Raw genomic sequence first — 19225 nt, forward strand, 5'->3', positions numbered from 1 at the left:
GGGCGAGCCACAGTGCGTTTACCTGACTGTGGGGTCCCATCATGCTGCTGGGATTGTGAGGTGGAGGCTGTGCGTGCGGCGAGGGCTGTGACCCCGGAGGACCCTGTGAGGCCAGACAGTAGAGGCAGGTTATAGATCACAGCACATGGAGAAGCGCAGAAGCTTAAAAGAACAAAAATTAAACCAAAACGCAGGGTGGCGGCGGGCGTGCAGGTGGTGGGCTCTGGCTGGCGGGAGGTGGTGGAGCGGCTGCTTAGGTCCTGCTTCAATGGTGTACAACGGCGGGCGGGAGGGAGGGAGGGAGGCTGATCAGTACGTTCACAGGGGATTTGGAAGAACAAAAAATAAAACGAAGCACCTTATTCAAAGCACACAGGAGTAAGGGCTAGACACAGTCTATCCATCTGAGCAGAGTTTGCCATGTTAAATACGTTGGTTGAGATGAACTCAAGAGGGAGGGGGAGGGGAGCGACATAGACAGAGGTCTCCTGAGGCCATCTGGGCTTTAATACAAATCTTGCAAGTGCCATTCACAGAGGAGGAGGAGGTGATATCTCTACTCCCAAGAAGCTCAGTCTTGGGGAGACAAGGTAACTTGGGTCCCTCAGGGCTGAACTGACCAAGAGCTAGTGAGAAGCGGAGCAGCAAGCCTGCTGAAGATAGGGGACAATGGCAGATGAGGATGAACAGAAGTGAAGCAACAGGGTAATGCTTAAACTAAGGAGAATGAGAGGGCAGGTGCTGTGGGGCTTTGCACTGGGAAATTCACCTGCATTGCAAAATGACCCTTTAAGATAGGGATCTCTGATTTTAACTTTTACCCATGAGGAAATGGAGTTGCAAAGGTTGAAAAGATTTGGCTATGGCCACACAATTAAGTCAGATGAGAAGTTTGATGGTTCAAGGGCAACAAAGGGTAAATCGGGGATAGAAGGGGGGGGGTGGCTACCCTTGGCTGCTGGGCGGGTTGGTGGGTGAAAGGGCTGGGCTTTCTCACCAGTTGGTGGTGAGTTACCTCCAGTACCAAACTGACCCAAAGCTCCAGGCTATGCTGACCTTGGATCCCACAGAATACGGAGGAAGATGAATTCATTTAAACCACAGGGCTGGTCAAACTGTGGGGTTGCAACCCATTAGTGGGTGGCAAAATCAATTTAGTAGGTTGAAACCACTATTTTTTTAAAAACCTGAAACCTCAAAGGGGTGGGGGGGAGATGAAGAAAAAGAACAGCCAGGAATGGCGGTGTGTATCTGTAATCCCAATTCCTCAGCATGTATCAAGAAGATCACAGTTCAAGGCCAGCCTGGATAAGAACGTGATACTTCATAGGAAAAAATAACTCAAGCAAAAAGCAGGCAGCAACAATCAACAACAAAAAGCTAGGGGTGTAGCTCAAGTGGTAGAGTGCCTGCCTAGCAAGTGTGAGTATTCTAGTACTATAAAAAATAAGATTAAAAACAAAAAATTCCAGTCATGTGTTTTTAAGGAAGATTATCTTTCAAATGCCTCTCTTTTATGTGTAAATATAAACATGTGGCAGGTGTGTGTGTGTGTGTGTGTGGTGGGGGGAATTGGGGGAACAGGGGGTGTGATGAACCGCCTTCAAAGTGCCTCCTAGCCCACTAGGCCATTGGGAGCTGGACCCTTCTCCATTCTCACTGTACTGTACCATTTCTGAGAAAAACTTCAAACATGTATGAGGGATAGGTGTGGTTACACGTGGAAAAGAGAGGGAACCATAGTAGTAAGGCTCTGCTCACTGGGAGACACAGCCCTAAGATGGGAAGGAGCTGGGCTTGGGATGGAAGTGTGCACAAGAACCTGGGGACAGGCCTGGGAGTTTCTTGGCTGAGCAAGGGGCTGCTCACTTCCGGAAAGCTCTGAGGAGCAGATGTTCCCCTACCTGCCACGATACTAATTTCAACAAGTGTGTGTCTTTCTAGCGGCTGCCAGCAACGGCATGGTTTGTTACCATGAGCAATTTTCTTAATTAACAGACATTAATTAGCCATTTAGCAATTTTGCAAGCATTTGTTTAGCGGCTTTCCTAAACATGAATACCACTGTGATAATGGCACTGATTAGAGGGTCCCCTAATTAACAGTACAGGGAAGGAAAATTGAAATCACATAAATTAAAAAGGGAGGGGAAGTTAATGAAGGCGGGACATATTTGCACCTGCAAGTCTTTTGTACCATGAAACTTGGGTGTAATGTAAACAAAACAAGATAATTTGAAGCCAACCCCCAAAAAAAGAAAAATAAAAGGAACCAAGGCGGAGGGTTCAAGGGTGAGGTCCAGTTGCCAAAAGGGGGCAAAAGGCCTTCTATTGGCCCTCCAGCTCTCGGCAACAAGGGAGCACCTCCTCCCTCATAATCCTCATCTCCCCTCCCTATTCACATAGTACCTCTGCAGAGCAAGCAGCGGGGCTCTGGGCAAGCTCCTCATACCTGTGCACCTCACTGGGCAGGAGAGGCCACCAGTACCTGCCTTGCTCAGTTAGTAGGGGAGACATCAATGAGGAACTCTGGAGCACCTAGTGCTCATTGTGGGCCTCTACATGCAGCCTTCAGAGCATCAGGACTCAACCCCAGGTCTGAGTCCCCCCCTTCTTCCCCCCACCCTTGACACCTTGCCCCTGAGAGATTCCATGGGGTTCAGAAGTTCACCTTTATTATCTCCCTCAGAAAATCTCCATCTGACTCAGGGACTTGGGGACTGGTTTTGGATCAAGTGGAGGTGGCATGTTTGCTCTCAGTGCTTTAAGACAAACCTGTGGGCCAATGTTCTTGATGAGGCCTCAGCCAACCTGCCTTGTGGGGACAGTGAGGAACTGGCTGCTGAACCTGGGGAGGGAGCTGCAGCTTTGACATCTCCATGCAGAGTTGGAGCTGGGATTCACAACACCGAAGATCGGGGAACCCTGGCCTAAGCCCTGCTTACCCTAGAGGAAATCCCGCCACAATCTTTACCCAGGTGAAGGTAATTTGGTCTCTTCATGGAGTGAAGCTCTCCTCCTACCTCCATCAGGTGCTGACTATGCTCTGCTTATGAACCTCCTGCCACAACCCTGGTCCTACCAGAAGCTAGCTTGATTGGCCAGGAGCCATCATCTCCCACTGGGTCATCCACATCTTCTACATCCCATTGTTATTCATCTTAGAGCTGTCACTGTATTCTCTCTCTGGTCTATGTCCCTTAAACTGCCTGCAGTATCCCAGGAGAAACCCCACCCAGCCTGGCAAATCCCCAAGAGGAAGGACAGAGTTGTGCTTGGGGAAATTTTGCTTCTGCTTCCACCAGGAGGCAATGGTGCCACTGCCCTGTTTTATTGAGGCCACAAATGAACAGTCTCACTCCCCTTTTCCCCAGCCAGCATTTTCACTGAGACCTACATTTAAGTTTACAGAGAGAGGACTTTACTGCCTTTTCAATTCCTTACCCACATGGGCCAAATGCTACTACCTAGATGGCAAATACAAAAAGAACCTTGTTAGAGGCTTCTGACCTTCGCTGAGAGGTGGGAGCTTCTCTCATCCACGAAGACAGAACAGATAAGTAAAGAGGCCTACAAGGGGGCTCAGGGTTCCTTAAGTTCATGTCATTCATCAGTTCCCATGCAAAACAACTCCCCTATAGGCCTAGGCCAGTTGCTGAAAGCCTTTGAGGAACACAAAGTAGGTGCATCTGAAAGTCTGCCTGGCGATGACAAGCCTCTGAGACCAGTTCCACTGAGTCTCTCCAGCAGACCTTGGGCTTTCTATCACAGGTGTTGCATAATAACAAGCCCAGTCTAGACCACCGAGTGGCTTCATTAGAAGCTTAGGGGAAACTCACATCTGTCCAGCATCCAGGTTGCCCTGGCAGATGTGTTACCTCTTCCTCCAACATATTTTCATTTACAGAGCAAAGAGACAGGGGAGAGGTGGGACTTGTCCATGGCCAGAGACTTAGCTGGTGGCTGAGTCATGTCTTAACTCCAGCAACGATATCATGTCCTTATTTGTGTATACTTTAGAAAAAGAAACAATATCCCCCAAACTGTATTCAAGTCATGTCTTAACTCCAGCAACGATATCATGTCTTTGTGTATACTTTAGAAAAAGAAACAATATCCCCCAAACTGTATTCAAATCCTGCATCTTCTAATGACTATACTTCTGTCCTTTCATTGGTGAATGGGGGCAATTATGGTAACAAGAAAGAGTGTGGCCTATTCCCGTGCCATCTCACTTAATTCTAGGCTACATGCAGTAAGGGCCACTAACCACATTATTTTAGAGCTGAGGAAGTAGTCTTAGAAAGGCAAAGCCATTCACTGAATGGAGAGTTACTAAATGGTAGATTCAGGCTTCAAAGTCTGGAGCTTTGGGAATCTAGATTGGTTCACCACTCGGCACGACTGCAGCACATCCATGCCCAGTGTCAGGTCAGACAGAGCAGACAGGAATGGATCCTCTAGCTTATACGACTAGAAGGCACAAAAAGATGTTGAGTACCAACTTCCCCAGGTTGTTTGTTCTTCCCAGATTCTGAGAGCCAGGAGAGTGCTTTGTAAATTGCAGGGGTTGTCATTATCATCTAGGCTAAATCTGCCTTTGTCCTCTGCCAGGACTTTAAGGGGACTTGGTGTTTTAGGTTGTGATATGTAGGATTACATATCCTATGGACCCTGGACACTGGTCTGCTTTGGATGAAGGGTGGGTTTTATCAAGTGGCAGTAAGACATGGAGGGCTTTCTGTACTGGTGGCCAGTGTAATCTGCCTGCTGGGCATGCTGCTTAAACTGAGTGAATATAAAATTATGGTGATTATACACATGCCAAGAGACAAGTCCAATTTGCTCCTAAGACACAAATGTGGACAGAAATTGCTGTAAGCCCACTTTGGGGAGAGGGCCAAGGTGTCTGTGAACCATGAGTAACCCACGCCTCTGTTGGAATGGGCTGCCTCATCCTCACCCTCACCTGAGTAGGACCTGGCAAGGTGGGAGAAAGAAAGGGAGTCAATTTTACATGCAGCTCGTTGGAGGGAACGTAATTTCATTTCAACCTTCAGGAATAAACTCAGCAGAGCTTGGAGAGTTGTCTTCTAATCCTGCCTCAATCTATCCCCTGGGGAAGAGACTTCTTTATATGTATGCATGTTTGGTTGGTGGTACAGGGTGGAGCTGAGGCTGAGATTCCCAACTCCAGGAGAGGTGGTCTGAATGTGTGTGTGTAGGTGCCCAGCACAGGCCTGGCTCATGCACAGCAGGTCTTCAGGGGTCTGAGCTGGGCCTATTACCTAAGTGCTCAGCCAGACTTGGCTCCCTGGCTGCCAGTCAATGAGCCACAATACCACAACTCTCTGCAAGTTGTGATGCATCATGTTCCTGGAATGGTGGGGAACTCACGCTAATGAGAAGGAATATATAATGTCTCCTCACTGGGGCCACCTGGGTGCAATATCAGAGACTAAACCAGAAACTTATTTCATGAAAAGACCAAAAAGGGCTCATTGCTTTCCACCTGAGATAAGGCCCAGCTACTTCCTTTCCTACCAGGCATCTCTCCAGGAAGTCAGGACAGTGTTGGGAAAACAGTGGAGACACAGGCCTCCACCGTGTGAATCTGACTTCCTAGATGGCCTGCTAAGTCACACAAAGTATGGGTGGGGGGAGCAACTCAGGTTTTGCGTAATAGGTATAAGGCACACCTGCCCCATGGAAGCTCAGAATCAGCAAGCAATGGTTTTCAAAACAAAGCGAAACCTGGATTCTAGTGCCTCACCCCTAGCTCTCAGGAGGCTGAGATCTGACAATTGTGGTTTGGACGATTGTGGTTTAAAGCCAGCTCAGGCAAGAATCCATGACTCTCATACTCCAGTTAACCACCAAAAAGCCAGAAGTAAAGCTATGGCTCAAGTGGTAGGGAATTAGCCCTGAGCAAAGAAAGAAGCTGATGGACAATGCTCAGGCCCTAAAGCCCAGAACCTTCACATTAAAAAAATTAAAAAGGGAGGCTGGGAATTTAGCTCAACAGGAGAGTGCCTGCCTGGCAAGCACAAGGCCCTGAGTTCGGTCCTCAGCTCTGGAAAAAAATAAATTAATAATAAAATTAAAATAAATTAATAATAAAAAGGGGGAGGGGGAGGGAAGAAATAGAAAACATAAGTAGTTATCCACTACCTAACTAGGAGTTCCTCTACATACTGCTTATTGTTTCTCACCTTTGGAATATGACTGTATCAGTACACAGATGGGAAGACTAAGTATCAGTGATGTGTTCATGGAGTTCAGGCACAGAGAGGCCAGATCTACAGTAGGTAGGGGGTCAGGATCTGTATCAAGGTAAGGGGTCAGGCTTGGTCACCCGCTTTACACTGTGCAGAGTGGAGGCTGGGGTCAGCAGCAGCACTAGGACCCTAGGAACATGGCAAAATCCAGCCTGCCAACAGGTTTTGTAAAGAGTTTTACTGAAATTGCATAAAGTTTTATTGCAACGCTGACATGTTTATTCAAGCCTGGTTCAACAAAGTCCAAGTGACTCACAAAGCCTGTAATACTTGCTACCTGCCTTTCACAAAAAAGATCTGCAGACCCCAGAGCTACATGATAGCTCTCAAGACTTGAAGGACAAATGGGGATATTTCTTAATTATCCAGAAAAAAAGCACCATCGTACTCATGTCTTATATGTGGCTTTGACTTTAACTTCATATTTTGCTTGTAAGACCAAACCTATGTATGTATAGTTTGTTACCATAGCAATAAGCCCAGATTTGGGTCCAGGAGCCTGGTCCCAGATGACCTCCTTGCTGATGATCCCCACAATTTTGTGGCTGCACAATGCAGGGAAAAGCTATTCCTTCACTTGCCGATTTAGATAGTTCAGGGCTTGACTCCCAGCCCTGTGTTATTTCAGCAGGTTCAAACTGCTTGGTCTCTTCCTGTCCAGTGAGTTCATGGAGGGGTTCTCTAGCATTATTAACCAGGAGAGGGCTCAACCTTGAATGGCAGCAGTTACAATGGGACAAGGGAGAAGAGAGGTAGTTTTGTGGGCCAGTAAAGCCCTGTAGTATACTTTCTGAAGATTATATGTTTTTGTGTTTGTACAACTAAGGAGACATTTCAGGGACAAAGGAAAAGCATCAATATCCAGACAAATGAGCTGAACTCACTTCTCCTGAGTTGCAAGTCCATCCAGTCACTGAGTACCATTCCATGAACTGAATATGCTAAGCACTACAGACACACAAATAAGTGGAGTAACAGACTTGTTGAAGACAAACTATAACTAAATCTCAGCAGTACTCGGAGGCAGGGACTGGTGCACTGGGCAGCTGGATGGGAAGTGATCACGACATAAGCACACTTAGGCTTGTCCTCAAAGGATGAAACAATATCTTCTAGCAGAAAAGGAGGACCCAGATGCATGGTGCTGGTAGTTGTGGAGGAACACACACAGACACAGACACACACACAGACACAGACACACACACACACACACACACACACACACACACATACACACACTTACTTGGGGAGCTCAAGCTGTGGAGGGAGTATTAGCCTGTGGGAACTAGTGCAAGAAAGTGGCTATCAGATCTGTGTCAGGAAATCATACATCTACTTTGTTTCATCCCAAAGATGTTTCTATGCTTTTTCAAGTCAGAAATCAAGACTAGTGGTCATGAGAGAAGAGTTGACAGCATTCTGGGGTGCTAATTCCCATTTCTTGTTGGATTATGCAGTGAATAAAAAAAAAAAACCCATCAAGGTTATCATTTGTGAGTGAGGCCACTGAACCTTTACCCCTAATAAACCCCTTCCAGTCTATGCATAAGGAGCTGGGAATACAGAGAGAGTCTAAGCAGATTTTCCCCTCCTTGATTTCTACTTACTGCAGAAGCTTTTGGGTAAGTGGGAACATAGAGACAGACACGGCCCCACCATCTTGAACCATGCTGGTCCCTGGAATGCAGAAGGAGTTTGGCCAGAGTAATCAACTTCTCTCCCCTCCTAAGGGCTGCTCTTTGCTGTGAAAATGGATACTGATAGAGACGCGGCCCACTCCTCCATGTCATCTCTGCCAGCACCCAAATTCCACTATCAATCACAACAGCACATAAAGGTAAGGGACGTATGTTAAAGAGGCACTGCCTTGTCCACCCAGGAAATCTTAGCTCCACGCAAAGCCCTCCAGACACCCATATGCACACAGCCCTCCTGCCCTTCCACTGCATACCTCAAAAATGATTCCAAAATAACAATTTATCATAAACTGTAGTGCCACACAAATTCAGAATGCCCAGAATTCAGCCCTGCTAATATACTAGGACGAGGATTAAGAATGGACCAGAAGAAGGGCCAAGGATGTCCCCTTTTGCTCCTGCAGCTCTAGAGACACATGAGCAGTTGCAGTTTCTCATGATTCTCTCTCCCTAAAAAGCTCAGGAAATGGCTCAAGATCCCTCCTTCCTTTCTCAGTGAACGTGAAATAATATGATGGAGGCAAAGCTAAAGTCTAGGAGACTCCAGAACACACTGATGTTTAAGGAATATGACCCAGGGGACACAGGCAGCATGCAGCAAACCTTAGCAGAAACATAAGGATCAGGTCTGTGGTGCTGTTGGAAGTGCCCAGAGCCCTGGAAGTGGTCCCCTCTTTCTTTTGCCTCCAAAGCCCTTGATGTACCAGAGTGCAGGGGCTGGGTGTCTAGGGCTCCCCATAGCACCCACGTCTACTCCCTCTAATGCTGTTGGGGACTGGCATTCAGAAACTGGACCTCTGGCCCAGAAGAGACCACAGGATCTCCAAAATCTAAACCATTTCTAAAACTCCAAGTAAGTTACTTGAGATTAATTATATAACCTGAGAAAATAAGATCAAATTCATATGTCGAGCATATCTTTTTTGAACTTAGGGCAAGGATGGGTCGAGATTTTGTCAGAGCCTTCTTAAATGACCTAGGAGCCAAGAGGTTTCAAAGTGAGGGGTGAAGTCTGCAGCCTAAAGAAGAACCAAACATGCAGACTAATGTAGGTTTGAAAGCAACAGTTCTTGCCTTTGCCCTGGGGACTAAGAGATGGTCCAACAATGACATGAAGGTAGCACAGCTAGAACTCCAAAAACCTTACCGAGAATGTAGGCTTTGTTCTTCTAAAGAAGGGACACCCTGGAGAGAAAAAGTACTTGCTGGAGGAGAATGCACCATTACTGACCTAGCATTAGCCCAGGCTGTAGTCTGACCCATGAGCTATGAACCCATTGGGGCCCTGGACTGCCTTTTCTCCCAACCCTGGGACCCAAACAAGGCCAGGCAAAAAGCTATTCTTCATGCCTGGGTGCTAAGTTGAATAAATGATTGAATGCTAGCAGGGTAAGGGGGTTGCAACTTGCTTCCTGACCTGATCATATTTCCAAACTCTTTCAAACAGTAGTCAGTGAAGCAGATGAGGTTACTTCTATTTTATAGCCCCTCTCCCAAGAAAGTCAAGTGAGACTCAGGCAAAATTCACTACAAAAAGGCTTGGATGTACAGGCAAAGACTTATTCCCTGAAGTCAGACTTCAGGTTTCTGCAAGCTCATACAAACAAGCCTGCTAGGAACAGAACCAGAAGCTCCTAATCCTGCAACCCCTTTGCCCTGCCCTACCTGGTGCCTCCTTTTGGGCAGACAGGAAACAGGAGACAAGGTGGTAAGAGCCGAGCAGACTAGACAGGTGGGAAAGATGGAGTGAGTTAATATGTTAAAGTGTTAATGTGCCAATACCTGGTGTTTCACAGGTGCCAGATCTGTTGGTGGAACCAAAGGGTTTTGTGCGGGAAGGCCAACTGTTCGGGTCTCCCATGTGTCTCCACATAGCAATGCCATAAAGGCTATGCTGTGCTCCAAGGTTCCATTGTAGCTAGACAAAAAACTTGAAGACAGGCACCAGTGGCTCACACCTGTAATCCTAGCTACTCAGGAGCCTGAGATCTGAGGATCACAGTTCAAAGCCAGCTTGGGCAGGAATGTCCCTGAGACTCTTTTTTGTGGGGGGGAGGGGGGTCCAGTCGTGGGCCTGAACTCTGGGCCTGGGCGCTGTCCCTCAGCTCTTCAGCTCAAGGCTAGCGCTCTACCACTTGAGCCACAGCGCCATTTCCGGCGTTTTTCCTTTTTGCTTATGTGGTGCTGTGGAATCGAACCCAGGGCCTCATGCATGCAAGGCAAGCACTCTACCACTGAGCCACCTTCCCAGCCCTCCCTGAGACTCTTATCTCCAATTAACAACCATAAAAACAGAAGTGGCACTGTGGCTCAAGTGGGAGAGCATTTGCCTTGAGCTGAAGAGCTCAAGTGTTCAAGCCCATGACTAACAAGAAAAAACAAAAACAAAAAATCTTGAGGTAGCTCTCACTTGGGTAAGCTGAAGGATTTAGCTTTACCTTGGCCACTAGCTCACTGAACAAAACAGTCCTAAGGATGCACAGCAACAATCCAAAAACTAATAGGTAGCTAATAGGAGTTCATTGGAACCAGGTGGGTTCCTTATGCATTATATCGCACATAACAGTCCTAAGGATGCACAGCAACAATCCAAAAACTAATAGGTAGCTAATAGGAGTTCATTGGAACCAGGTGGGTTCCTTATGCATTATATCGCAGCATTCTCACAAATGCTGTAAGAGATCGGGCTGTCATCACCCCCTATCATTACAAGAAACAACTGAGATTCAGAGAGGTCAACTGACTTTCTCAGGCAACCATGTGTCCACCCAGGCTGAATGACTTAAAAAGCTACCAGGAAGGATGACACACTGACACAGATGAGAGGAAGGGGTGAGTCCAGCATCTCCTTGCCTAAGATGGAGGGAACAGGTGAACCAATGGGCATGCTAGGATCTTCAGACCCAGCTAATGGAGTCTATCCACTGCCAGCACAAATCCAGAAACCATCATTCATCTTTCAGCCATAAACCATGTGAACAGGCATACATATTTACTCGTCTACTCAGTCTTCCCATAGCAACAGGATTCCCAGAGCACTGAAGAAACAGTACCTTAGGAAGCTGAGTGGTTGTCTACACCTTCCACCAGGAAGGGCCAAAGGACCTTCTGTTTTGTTTATAGCCACTCACCATCTCCGAGGCCCCAGCCCAATGCTGTCTGCTCCTGTCTTGCCTTGCATAGAGCATAGAGAGTTGGCACAGTATGGAGGCTGTACCTTGTCCCCTGCATCTCCAGACTTATTCCCTACCATTCTGTTTTAGCATGAGAGGGGGCTTTTCTAGGAGAAAGCTTGCAGAAGCAAGTGCGCCTGGATCAGAGGCTCCAGTGACTTCAAGGCCTTGCTTTATGGGGGAGAGGTGGCTTTTCATAGAGAAGTTGCTTGGGGAGGGGACTTTAGCAGAAATAGGGCATAGACTAAAAACTCACAGGTGGGCCCCTGCCATGTCCCAGGTCTCAGATGAGTCCTCCATAATGCACTAGATATATAAGCAGCCCCTAACCCAGTCCTAGGCTGCTAGCCTAGAACTCCCAAAGGGGCAGGTCCTTTGGTTGTGGCATTATCTGACTTGGAGAGGGGGTATCTGATTGTGATACACATACTGCTGAAGCTTGTTATTACAGGATTCTGCTGGAATTTTCCTCAAACCTCTACTGCTGCAAGAGCTAAGGAATGTATCCTTTCAAAAACAACATAAAATGAAGTAAAGGAGAAAAACCTCACACAATTTTTGTTGCGATGAAGGCAGGACAGGAGCAGAGGAAAGTCTAAGTACTCTGATCAGCTATCATAGAGACAAGACAAAAAATGGTCCCCCATGAGAGGCTCTCGAGAAGGGAAACAGCCTAGAGCTGATCAGGCTGGCAGCTCCCAGTGGCAGGGATTGCTCAGTGCTAAGAGAAATTCAGGTGCAAATGTAGGTCTAAAGTAGAGAGGGTAAACCAGTCCCAGCTCTTAATAAACAGTGGCAAAGGCAGCGGTGACAACAATCCTCCCAGTATCAGATCCATAAACACCTGACTCAGGAGTCCGTTTACAGATCAGGAGGGGAGGCCCAGAGAGGGGCAAGGAGCAGTAGATACACAGCCCAGGCCTCCTAACTGGTCCCAGAGTCCTACCAAGATCTCCAAAACTACCCTGAGGAAGAGAGAGAGACCTTGGAAAGAAGGGTGGGAGAACCATATCACGTTGGAGGAGTTGTGTGCAACCCATAGGGCTCTACAGTGTGGGGATGGTTCCGCGTTAGGGGGCAGTCGAGGCCTGTGGAGCCGCTAGGGGCTTTGTTACTGAGCAAATCTCCCTGGTGCTGACTGCTGATGCATAGCTAACCGGGAGGCAGACATTGATTTATGTTCAACTTTCCATTTCATCAGTGAGAGTTACGGGGCCACATGTGGAGTGCACGTTTTTTGGAGGGGGAAGGGGAGGGAGAGGAGGCTCCAGTGTGCAGACACAAACATGTCCACAAACGTACATACTGGCAATAAGCACCACTTTTTCCTGTTTAAGAGGGAGGGTAAAGAGGCTGAGCCAGCTGCTGAGCTAGCCTGGCACGTCAGGAGTAACCTTTTGTCCACTGTTGCTAGGAGTCCTGGTGCCGGTCATCTGCCACTGGGCAGAGGCTAGGCACCAGGCTGGCTGCCGGGCGGAGCTCAGTCTGACCTTTGCGGAGGTGGTGCTGGCCAGGAAAAGAGCCTTTCTTCTCCCTCTCCTGTCCCCAGCCTCTGCCCAAGCCAGGCAATTTGGGGGAGTGGTGGGGACTGGGGTTGGGGGGAGCCATAGAGGGTGGTGTCAAACTCTGAACCACAGTGCTTATCTTAGTTCCCTCTCACTAGGGGGCAAACTAGGGCTCAGAGAGGGCAAGGTGACTCCTTAATGGATGCACAGGCATTTGGCAGCAGGGCTGCCTAAGTATACACTAGGACACTCAAACCAGGGTATCCAGTTCTTTGAGTGGGGGGTAAGGAGATTCAAGCTTAGAGCCTGCAGCTGGCTTCCATCATAGTAACCAAAAGAGGGGGCTGCCACTCTCTGAGTAAGCTGGTTTGAACAGGTGGGCCTGGGTCAGGAAAGAGCAACAATCTCCCACCACCAACTGTGGCCTGGAGCCCAGCAGTTGGGGCGCCCCGCCTCCTCTCTAATCCCTCTCAGCAGGGGTGACCCTGCCTTCTGTCAGTCTGGAGGCAGACAACAAGGCTAGGGGCTGGGTACTTCAGTCCTCCAGGGAACTGACACATCATGTCCTGTCTTCTTCCCACAAGCAACAGAGCCATCAGGGCTGGGGCTGTAGTCCTGGCAGCAGAGCCCAGAATAGGAGGCATTGAAATGATGTTTCATGGAGAAGGTACAGTCCCACTGATGTCCAGGACAGTCTTTCTGACTAGATCTCCTGACCAGTCTGAGCCTGGTCTCCTCATCTATGCAGCAGATATGCCACTGGATCTGGGGCCTACCTTCCAGGGTCAAACACAGTAACAGAAGATGGGAAGGGGACACCTTTTCCACCTGAACTCCAAGCAGGGTTAGACAGCTCCACTCAGAGCACATTGGCTGGAGCAGACAGGGAGGGCCATGCAGGGCAGCCTGAGGACCATGCTGCTCCTGGCCTCATGGTAGGGATCTAAAGGGGTAGAAGGTTCTCAAACTTAACATATCAACCCTTTCTCGCCCCACCCCACTTCCATCACCATCCCAGAAGTCTTCACCAAGACCTCCTAGTTTGGCTCCCCCAGCTCCAACACCTGTCAGGAGCATCCAGTTACAGCAGGAAGCACAGGCTACAGTCTCAGCTTCACCTAGTCACCACTCTGGCTCAGGCTGGGGCACCTCCTCAGGAGACCACAGCAGGACACTGCGCTGGCCAGCATCCTTCCAAGTGCCAGCCCCTCCAGCATCTGATGCTTTTCCCAAGACCATCATTCCCCTCATTAGGAGTGGTCCAGTCCTTCCTGGGCCTGTTGCTGCCTCACTTCAGGCTAGTCCTGGTCACCTCCTAAATCCTTCCCATAGCCCAGCCCAGCCCAGCCCAGCCCAGCCCTCCAGGCCTGCTGCCATCACAAACATGCCCTACACATCCACACCCTGGCACACCGCCCCTCCCCCACACCTTCCTCACTCCCTGGCAGCCTACAGCTCAAACATTAGCCCCTTTTCCCAGAAGACCTTCAGGCCAAACAGGCTGCTTCTCTGCCTGCCCTATGGCACTCTGTCTGATGTTGTCCACCCCTCATCCTTTTGCTAGATCTGCAGTGCTCCTCAAAGGCCTTGATCTTAGGAACCACACATAACCCGGGGCCAAGGAACCTCATAGGGCCTCAGTTCTAGCTCTCTCACCTGCCTTGCTTTACCATCTGTCAGATGAAGATTGCATCCCTCAAGTCCTTGTTAGCAGCTTAGCAGCAGGCTTTGGAAACCATAAAACAAGGGGTTTGATTCTTTCCAAGTCTCCCCTCTACTAGACCTGTACCAGTTAGCATAGAGAGACCTTTCCTGTGGCGGCTTTCTGGAAGAAGTAATGCCAGCTCGATCTCTGCTCCTCTCCTCTTCCCATAAGACAGCAGGATAGGAAATGGACAGCACCCAGACCAGCTGGAACTGCCCCAGTTACAGCCGCTGGTATGTTTCATTGACTCTGACCTTCCTGGAAACATCACCATGACAAAGCTCACGGTTTTCATGCTGTCTACAGGGCATCTTGTCTCTGCTTGTTTACCACCACTGTCAAGCAACTCACTGCTTTATCATAAAATTGGCAGATAGTATAAATGTCTTCCATACAGACTCAAATTGGCTTCCTCTTCTTTTCTCTTGAGGACCTGGGATCTGAGGCTGCCACTTGGCAGAATGTCAGATACTTCAGACAGTCACTAGAGCCCTCTTGAGGCTGCCCTCTCCTGGGGAAACCCCAGCTACATCTGGAGACAGAGAGGCGAGAAGAGCCGTCCCTATAATCACAGAAGGCAAAGTATGGGATGGTATGTATCTTCTCTTCTTAGCTTGCTGATCATTTCTCTGGTTCCAGGCTGTACACAGCATTTGCTCCGTTTAGTTAGTTCTGTCCTTTGAGTTGTTAGCGGGAGGGGGAAGTGTCTCTGGAGACAGACTTCTACCTCCTTCAGGTACGGTGGGCAGGATCAAAGTCTAACTGAAGTGAGGGTGCAAGTCAATCACTCCTTATTGTTCCCACCATGAGTCTCTCAGAGCAGGACATGAGCTTTTGGTGAAGAGAGCAGGACCTTTATGTTGCTCTAGGATTTATCTTTACCTTATAATAACCTCTGCCGGGTCTCTATAGCATTCACAAGGTTAACCACTTACTGAACATCCACTGTAGCACCCAGGTCCAAGAGCTACTAGACTATCTGTGAAGCAACTGTTCTGGCTTGAGCCAGACAAGAGTGCCCCACTGGTCTCCCACTGCCCTCTAGCTGAAGCCCGCAATATTAGAGGTCCATTCGCAACTACCCAGAAACTTCTTCAGTGTTCTGCCAAGTATCTGTCTCATACCTAATTTTAGAGACATCTAAGGGCTGTGCTGCTTACAGGTAGTCCTTTTGGCTCTCTTGTCTTGGCAGGCAAGTAGACAGGTAGGCAACCTACCTTATCATGGAAGACCATGTGAAGGTACAGGGTTGCTGATCTGTTTCTCTGGGCAGACAGATGGTTGATTTCAGTTCTAGCTTAGAACCCAAACCCAAGCCAAATTAAACACCCTTGTACACCAGTATGGCTAATGACTATCCCAAACTCCACCCCTGCTCCCTCAGGGATTCCATATTCACATCTCTAAGTCTGGACCAGATAAGTAGAATACGCACTCCCCTTTACAGGCTCACTGTCGTGATAGACATGGCCAATCAGGAACTGCTGAGCTCAGACATGGCTTCAGAATCATTCTCAACATAGTGACTCTAAACAGCCACCTCTAGTCCAGCTCAGCTAGCAGTGAGTGGAAAATTCTTTGCTACTTTTGAGAGAAGATGGCTTCTCTCTCTCTCTCTCTCTCTCTCTCTCTCTCTCTCTCTCTCTCTCTCTCTCTGTCTAGACAAGCAGACATGAATCTACACTTGGGATTGATGATACTGTGAAAGAACAGTAGATTGGGAACCAGAAAACCTGGTGTTAAGACTTCAATTACAGCCCCAGGTTGATAATTTTGGGTAGCCACTCACCTTTCCCAACCAGCCATCCCTTCTCTGTAGAAACACCGTGATCGAAATGTTAAAAAACACTACATGACTGAAAACAATCATTGGAATTTAAAAACAAAGCAAGAACAAAAACAGTCTGTACCCAATGCTGTTTCTCTGTGACCTCCAGTGCTAGATCTAGAAATCCTAACTGGATGATGCCCCCTTGGGGCCAAGGAATTAAGGGACCCACCCAGACCAACATGCCTGGCCAAGCTGGGTTTGTCAGATGTGCAGCCTGAGTTACGCTGCATGGAAGAGAAAAGCTACTGCTTGATTATGAAAATCCATCCAAAACAAGAAATCAGTTACAAGATCCCTCACGAGACCATCTGGTCCAGCCTCATCTAATGGTGAGAAAACAGGCCCAAAGAAAGAGAGCAACTAGCCCTCAGTCACTCAGCAATGCATAGTCAAGTCCTCTGTGTCCTTCTTCACTCAATAAACCCAATCTTAGACTCTTAGGCCAGTTTCCTGTTAGACCCAACCTGGCCAGAAGGCCAATCCAGTGCTTTGAGGCTGGCCAGGCTCCTGTGCTGTAACATGAGCAAACATGCTGGGAGATGCCAAGATTAGTGTAGTTTTTCTTCTAAATCACAGAATTCCTTTGCTAAATTCTACATAGAAGACACCACACTATCGCTTAGGTATGCTCAAGTCAGTGCTGAAACCTCTCCCTGACATCCCTTAACTGCTACCAGACAGATATCATCTCATCATGCCACAGCACTAGACAGGTGAAATTCAACACTAAAGAAAAAAAGAGCGGGCTGGGAAGTTGGCTCAGTGGTAGAGTGCTTGCCTTGCATGCATGAGGCCCTGGGTTCGATTCCCCAGCACCACATAAGCAAAAAGAAAAAAGCCAGAACTGGTGCTGTGGCTCAAGCAGTAGAGCACTTGCCTTGAGCAGAAGAGTTGAGGGACATGCCCAGGCCCAGAGTTCAGGCCCCAAGACTGGACCCCCCCCCCAAAAAAAAAAAAAAAAAAGAAAAGAAAAGAAAAAAAGAGCAAACAGATGGAGCCTAATGTATGGATGGTCCAACCTTCGGCCCTGCAGCCTGGTGTCAGAAGCATGAGGAAATAGGTTCCATGTATGGTTTTCTGAGGAGCTAGAATAGGGGTAGACAGCTATTATTTCCTATCTATCCTGGAAGCCCTAAATTTAGGTCCAATTAATGGTACAGATCTGACCTGAAAACGGGGCAGTCACTAGGACAGACTGGACCAAACATCCAGGCTGGCTCCCCGTACAAAGTTCTTCTGTGCCAGAGCCGCCCAGGCTGGGGCCAAGAGGGGAAGAAGTGCAATTGTTGGCAGCAGATAAAACCCTTGATATCATCTCTATTTCCCTTCTAATATCAGAGTGGCCACTTGAAGATGAGCAAGGGGCAGGGCCAGCAATCAATAGCTAATATTCCTGTTGTGAGACAACCTGCTCCGGAAATGGGCTGCCAGTACCTCCTTCCAGAAAAGACACTCTTTCCTCTTAGCAGGCACTCAGGCCAAGTGGTCAGCGTCACGGCCAGAAAGGATCAGGCAGGCTTTCACATGTAACTTCATCTGGCTGATAGGGAAATAATGCTAGAGAGTAAGGGAGAAGGACCACCCAAGGAAGCAGAGAGGACAGGGCACAGAGATTCCTGCTGGATGACCCAGCGAGTTCTGACAGTCTACCCTATCTAGAGAACAGAGATGATTCTAGGTCAAGACAATTGCCTTTACTTGATATGGCTGAAGATGAGTGAGGACAGGAATCATCTGGGCTTTCTGACAATATCCCCTCAAAGTATTATAGGGGAGAGCCAAAGAAGTATGCCTGGAATTAAGCCTTAGCTACAGGAGAATATACCAAAGCAGGAAGAGGGAGCTGCCCACATTTCAGGCAGACTTATGCCTTGACTTAGACTCAGGCCAAAACATAAGTCAAAGCATATTTTAAAAATACATGACTGGCTACTATCAGCTGTTTGCACCATACTAGCTTGCAACAGGCAAGTAGAAGCCTGTGAAGGAGCCATACCTGCACCATATGGGACATGCCTGGCCTCATGGGTAAGGATATGTGAATCTGAACAGAACATGGCAGGGAAGCCACTAGATGGATGCAGAGTATCTGTCTGCAGTGGCTACACAGCTGCCTTTGGTGCAGGTGACCCCCCACCCCCACAGAGACTAATCCTCTCTGGCGAGGGGAAACAGCCATGTTGCTAACTTTATTGGGTCAGTGAATTTCCAGGGATTTTGAGGTTATACTTTCCCTTGGCCTCTCTTTCATACATATGGCTTTCCGCCAAGCCAAGACCCTAGCAATACCTGGTCCAGTCTGAACTGGAATCTCACACCTCAAAGCATTCTGAGGCTATACGTGTCTCTACCCCTTGGACAAAGCCCTGGCTTTGGTAGAATTCTGGGAATGCACACAGATACCTAATGCCCTAGTGTACCATCCCTGACTTCCCCCCTTTCTTCCCACTGCCTTTTTCTTTTGGTATTACTGGGGTTTGAATGCTTGAGCCATAGTTCCAACCTGGCTTTCTGCTAGTTATTTTGGAGACATGGTCTCATGGACTTTTCTGCTTCTGCGGTTTTGAACTGCAATCCACTGGATTTCTGCCTCCTGAGTAGTGAGGACTACAGGTAGAAGTTACTGGTACCGGGCTTTGTACTTGACTTTATGCCAAGTACAAACAGCTGCTTCTGTTTTAAGGGAATAACCAAAGTCTACCATGGTCCTTCTTGACTAGTAAGCAACATGTCCTAACTTTCCTCCCCTGGGAGTAAACATCAACCAAAGTGTAAAATCTTGCAAGGTGGAAAACCCCTTCAGTACCCTAAGATGTGCTTATCCTGTCATTTCTCAGATACCTCCAGTGTCTGTCCAGGGCTGCCTGATTTGCTGCTAGATGTATGACACTGAGCCTCACTGGTATAGCTTCAAATTCCCTGGCTTCACTGAGGACATCTTTGTTCCTTTCTCCACAACAGCTCTTTCCTCATCCTCCTCTCGGAGCGTCACTCTTACGAAGGTGTGGAGTGTCAAGGCATGCTATCCAACACAGCC

The 19225-nt window shown here is 48.2% G+C and overlaps 1 protein-coding gene across 5 annotated transcripts in view; it reads right to left on the minus strand.

Moving 5' to 3' along the window:
* Positions 1-19225, minus strand: part of Ssbp3 (single stranded DNA binding protein 3) — a 156762-nt gene that overhangs the window by 25112 nt on the left and 112425 nt on the right. For 3 of the 5 annotated variants that reach the window (XM_069987116.1, XM_069987115.1, XM_069987120.1), the window contains one exon: positions 23-103. The exons of the other annotated variants lie outside the window; for them this stretch is intronic. In XM_069987116.1, the coding sequence (XP_069843217.1) occupies positions 23-103 (81 nt within the window). The remainder of the gene's footprint in view (positions 1-22; positions 104-19225) is intronic. 5 annotated transcript variants of the gene reach the window in all.

This window comes from Dipodomys merriami, unplaced genomic scaffold (assembly GCF_024711535.1).
Source record: "Dipodomys merriami isolate MVZ:Mamm:240054 unplaced genomic scaffold, mDipMer1.0.p SCAF_34, whole genome shotgun sequence".
Classification (NCBI taxonomy): Eukaryota; Metazoa; Chordata; class Mammalia; order Rodentia; family Heteromyidae; genus Dipodomys; species Dipodomys merriami.